Source organism: Zeugodacus cucurbitae, chromosome 6, assembly GCF_028554725.1.
Source record: "Zeugodacus cucurbitae isolate PBARC_wt_2022May chromosome 6, idZeuCucr1.2, whole genome shotgun sequence".
NCBI classification, from domain to species: Eukaryota; Metazoa; Arthropoda; class Insecta; order Diptera; family Tephritidae; genus Zeugodacus; species Zeugodacus cucurbitae.
Window position 1 is genome coordinate 21,574,686 of NC_071671.1, and position 5,077 is coordinate 21,579,762.

At 35.4% G+C, this 5,077-nt stretch overlaps 1 protein-coding gene across 1 annotated transcript; it reads left to right on the plus strand.

Annotated features, from left to right (window-relative positions):
* Window positions 1-2,564: 2,564 nt before the first annotated feature.
* On the plus strand, window positions 2,565-3,663 carry LOC105219608 (uncharacterized). Its single transcript, XM_054232716.1, has 4 exons — window positions 2,565-2,926; window positions 3,002-3,131; window positions 3,273-3,442; window positions 3,502-3,663. The coding sequence occupies exons 2-4, from the start codon at window positions 3,104-3,106 to the stop codon at window positions 3,661-3,663; spliced, it is 360 nt and encodes a 119-aa protein (XP_054088691.1). The 5' UTR covers window positions 2,565-2,926; window positions 3,002-3,103.
* Window positions 3,664-5,077: the final 1,414 nt, after the last annotated feature.

Below are 5,077 nucleotides of genomic sequence, written 5' to 3' on the forward strand. Positions count from 1 at the left end.
TGGATTTGCTTATTTATAGCAATTGTTGTTGTTATTGTTTTTTATTTAATGTTTTTGTTGCTGCTTTCAATCACGTCACCAACCACAACAGCAATTTTCTCTGCGGTTGTCTAAAGGCGTTGGCAAATATGACACACTTTTGACTTTTCAACGAAATTTCATTGTCCATATTTCGGTGCGTCGCCTCACATGTGCTGAAATTGCTTTTTAATTGCATTTGTATTATGTTGACAGAGTTTCGCGTGAGTGATTGGCTTGGTTTGCAATGCTGGTAAATTATTGTGAACTGAACCGAGGTAACATAAAGAAACGTTATGAGTTAAAATCCACTAGAAAAGAACCGATGTCTATTAAGGACCACCCAATCCAATCTTTTGACGACTGTCCTTCAATGGAATAAGTACGAAGCCGACCAAGGCTTGCTCTATGACAGTAATTCATAAGTTTAACTTCGAATTGTATGCCAGAGATCCGTCGTTGACATTTGTGTTAGTCATCAACAGGTGTTTCATAAGTTAATATATTGGCTTTACAGTGTATTTATTCATCAGTTCATCAGCTATGATATTTTTCGTTATGCCACTGGGTTCTGCTACACATTACGGAAGACCTCAGAGGAAGAGGTATAAATAGTATATTCCTCTCACTTGTTAAGATGAAACAGGCAGTCAAGTGCGTTCCACAAGTTCATCAATCAACTAAACAGTGTCTTACTTAGTCCTTTGGTCCGTTTTGTCAAACTTTGTGATGTCTTAGGGTTCTCTCTCCACACGACTGAAGCAAAACAGAATCCGCTCAAGCTCAGTGAATATTCCGAGAAAAAAAGCTCAGAATCCTACTCAGTTTCACTTAAGTAGAATCGACGCCGATGGAAAATAAATTAAATCAAGTACATAAAAATAAGCTAACTGAAACTCTTTTTAGTTTGTGTTTCTACGTTAAAAACTCTCCCAATCAAGTACTGTAGTAAAAAAAATGATATACAAACAACAAAACTTTGCAAACTTCAACAGAAGAAAAGTATCCACGGAAGAAACTCAACCGAAGCCAACCTACTTACATTGATTTCAATTTCTTCATTGCCTGCTGTGGAGCTCGCACCATGATATCATTTTCCTAAGCGCTTTATCTCTAGAATGCGTTTGCCGTATTAAGGTTTCTTCGCGTGCAGAATTTAAAGCAAAGCATTAAAATATGACTGACTGATGGCAAAAAAGAAAGAACGAACGAAACCAAGGAAAAGTGACAGCATCACATATACAAGTTACATATAGGGATCACAATGAGACAGTACGCTTGTATGCATCACTGACTTTCACCCTGCAGTGAATTTGAAAAGTTGGCGAGCAAGTGTGTTCGCCTCGACAATGGTAAATGCAAAGGGACCAATGCAACAATAAGGACAGAAGTGGCGTGTAGTATGATGTGTGTGTGCTTGTGCTTTCTTCTGGCATTCGTACACATTCAAAAGTCTCCAAGGCGACACCACTCACTCTTCTTCACTTAAAATACTGCTTTTCTTGTGGATTTGAAAGTTGTTTGCGAAAATCAGTTTGTGAAACTTCCATGCAACCTTGCCATGCATGTGTGCGTCTTCACTTGTTGCGCATTGTGGCGTAATGACACAAGCTGATTGTGGTAGGGTGTCGAGTTGAATTTATGAATTGTTTTGAAGTGAAAAGTTTTTAAAAAGTGGATATGAGTATGAGTAAAATATGAAAATTAGTTCGAATATAGATATTAGTATGAATATGAATTTGAGTAAATGTATGAGTTTGAATATGAATATGAGTATAAGTGTGAATATGAGTATTAATATGAATATTAATTTAAGTACAATTACGAGTCTAAATATGGGTATCTAAATAAATATGAGTCCCAGATTCAAATCCTACTCTTTCTGGACTATATATTATATTTTCCAACAAAGTCCTTCTTCTTATTATCGTTGAGTATCCGCATCTCTACCTTTCCTCACTAAGCTTAATTTGGCTAATGGAACCCTTCCGTCGAAATGATTATCACAAAACACAAAATTTAATAAACCTGCGGCTTAATGGTATTAAATGGAATTTATGTTGGCAAAAACAAAATACTGCTCGCAACAAAGCACAGGCCAACAACAATCTACAACAAACAATTAAAACACAGCACAAACAAGGATTAACAATAATGAGAACGCGTAGGAACAGCTCCCTAATTGGGCTAACAACAACATAAGCTTACCCAGAGGCACACACACCCAATAATAGTTGGAAAGGACGCACCAAACACGCGCTGCCTTTTTAAAATTAATTAAAAACTAAAACCCTTTACGGCTGGTATGAATTTGTTAATTGCACTAGTGAATTCATATATTATAAGTAACTAGTTAATTCACGACACCGCCGTAATGCAGAGAAGCAGTAGTACAGGAGAGAGATTGTGAGAGAAGAGAGCATGATCTACAGTACGCAATTTTTTCAATATGTATTCTCAGTAGAAATGTATTATTACCGCATTTACATACATGTCGATCATGAAAAGCATGATTCACTGTAAAAAAACTTCTAAATTTCGCGACAAATGTTTACCGTTACATATGGAGACAGCGTTTTATTTGTAATTTTCAAGTTGTACTTTTTCGGCATTATAGTTTCATGCAACATCGCGTCGTGTTTGGTAATTAAATTATTTGATTAATAATATTTTAAACCGTTTCAATAAAAAGTAAATAAAGGTGAGAAAATGTATAAAGGCATTTGAAGCGCCTTCAATACGCGGAAAGGAAACAATATTTAAAAATATTGAAAATCGCGGAAAAAAACAGACGAAAATGTGAAAAGGATGAGCAAGTGGTAGAAATAGAAGAACGTGTTTTAAACAGTGAGATAGATTTAGAGGCCAGAGAATTCCAGAAAAATATAGCTTAAATACATAGCTCAAGGTATGTACATATACATATGTATTACTAAATGTAATTATTTCAATACTTTAAGATTGAACTTTTACAATATTTCAGCTAAAGACAGAAAGGAATGCAATTGTCAGATGTTCTAAAAACGCATGGAAGAGTATATAATTATAATAACTATAATTATTCTTTATTATTTTTTTAGAAACAATGCTACAGGATAACAAGCTTTTAAGAGGTAAGAAAAATTGTATAGGGACAAGTATTAAATTCACGCATATATGTACATACATATATATCTACGTGTAAACAAATTTAAATCTGTACTTTATATACATAACTCCATATATGTTTGTTTACATTTATTTACATATTTCAGATCAACTCCGAATTTGCATGAAAGCAGTAGTCGATATGAAAGTGGTTGTAAATAAGTGGAATCGCCACATTGCTGAGGAAACTGTTTTAACAGCAAAATTTCCATTGTCAAGTGTGGAGGAGGTAGAATGTCTAAATGCAGAAATAAATAACGACAATCGCGAATGTTATGTAAGTTTTGTTCAATCTTTGCATCTTAATTCCTTTATAATAATTACTTTTCTTTTCAGGTAAAGACTATGAAATCACTTTTTAGACCGGCAGAGGTGGTTAAAAATCTTAAAGAGATATTGACGGACGCTGTTGTCCAAGAATATAATATTGACGGAATTCATGGAAAAAAATCTTTAAGAAGTCTGGAGAATTTTTACTCCACCCTAATAGCTATGTAAATACTGTTTACTTCTTTCAAGATATTATAACTGTTTTACGTTATGTTTGTGATAGCACTCAATTACATATTGATTTATGTATGAAAATACATTTTACTAAATTATTTTAATATACATATATATTTCCAGAATCAATTCCAGTTAGCGATGACTTCGAGCCGGCCGAAAAACAATTGCGCAAAGCAATTCAGCTACAAAAAAATAGAATAAACTTGGTGTAAATAAAAATAAAAATAAATCCGAACATGATATGAATATTGACATATAAAAATTGTATCCTGTATTATTAAATGATGAATGGTATGAACTAAGTATGTAATGAGATAACTAGAGAAATATATAAGGTGGTAGGTAGTGAGGTAACTAGTGTAATATAGAAAGTTATAAGTGGTGAGGTAGCCAGTAAAATATAGTTAGTGATATGTGATGAAGTATCTAGTGAAGTATAGGTGGTGAATCACTAGTGAATAGTGTAAACTGGTTACCGCCAATGACATCGCCGTGTTAAATTCATGAGTGAATTGCATTGCCGGTATTATGGTGGGTAACCAGTGGTGGTTACCAGTAAGTAGTGAACTCACTAGTCTTTCACTAATGAGCCGAACTGAAGGGATGTGTATCGTTGTAAACCAACAACATCAAAGTGCATAAGTACTGTTGACTGCCACTGACTGTCCTGACGTGTCGTTGACAAGGTCCACTCAAGTAGCATTGGGCCTGCCAAATGTGACGAAAAAGAGATTAAGAGTTGAACTGAGCTAATTATAGCTGTTGTTGCAACAAATTGTATAACGGAAATTCAATTTTGTTACATAGTTTCTATTTGCTATATTTGTGCTTGTTGTTGCTATTATTGTTGGCTATGCCTGTTTGACCCTGACTGATTGATTGACAGTCTGCTTGCGTGAGTGGTATTTGTGTGCGTTGGATTGTCACGACTGTTCCTTAATAAGCTGATTCATATGAATATGAATATGAATATGAATATATATATATATATATATATATATATATATATATTTGGCGTAGGAACCGCTTTAAGCGATTATAGCCGAATCCACCAGAGCGCGCCACTCATTCCTCCTTTTTGCTTTTTGGCGCCAACTGGAAACACCAAGTGAAGCCAGGTCACTTTGCACTTGGTCTTTCCATCGGAGTGGAGGTCGTCCTCTTCCGCGGCTTCCTCCAGCGGGTACTGCATCGAATACTTTCAGAGCTGGAGTGTTTTCTTCCATCCGTACAACATGCCCTAGCCAGCGTAGCCGCTGTTTTTTTATTCGCTGGACTATGTCTATGTCGTCGTATAAATCGTACAGCTCATCGTTCCATCGTCTGCGGTATTCGCCGTTGCCAATGTTTAGAGGACCATAAATCTTGCGCAAAACCTTTCTCTCGAAAACCCCAAGAGTCGTCT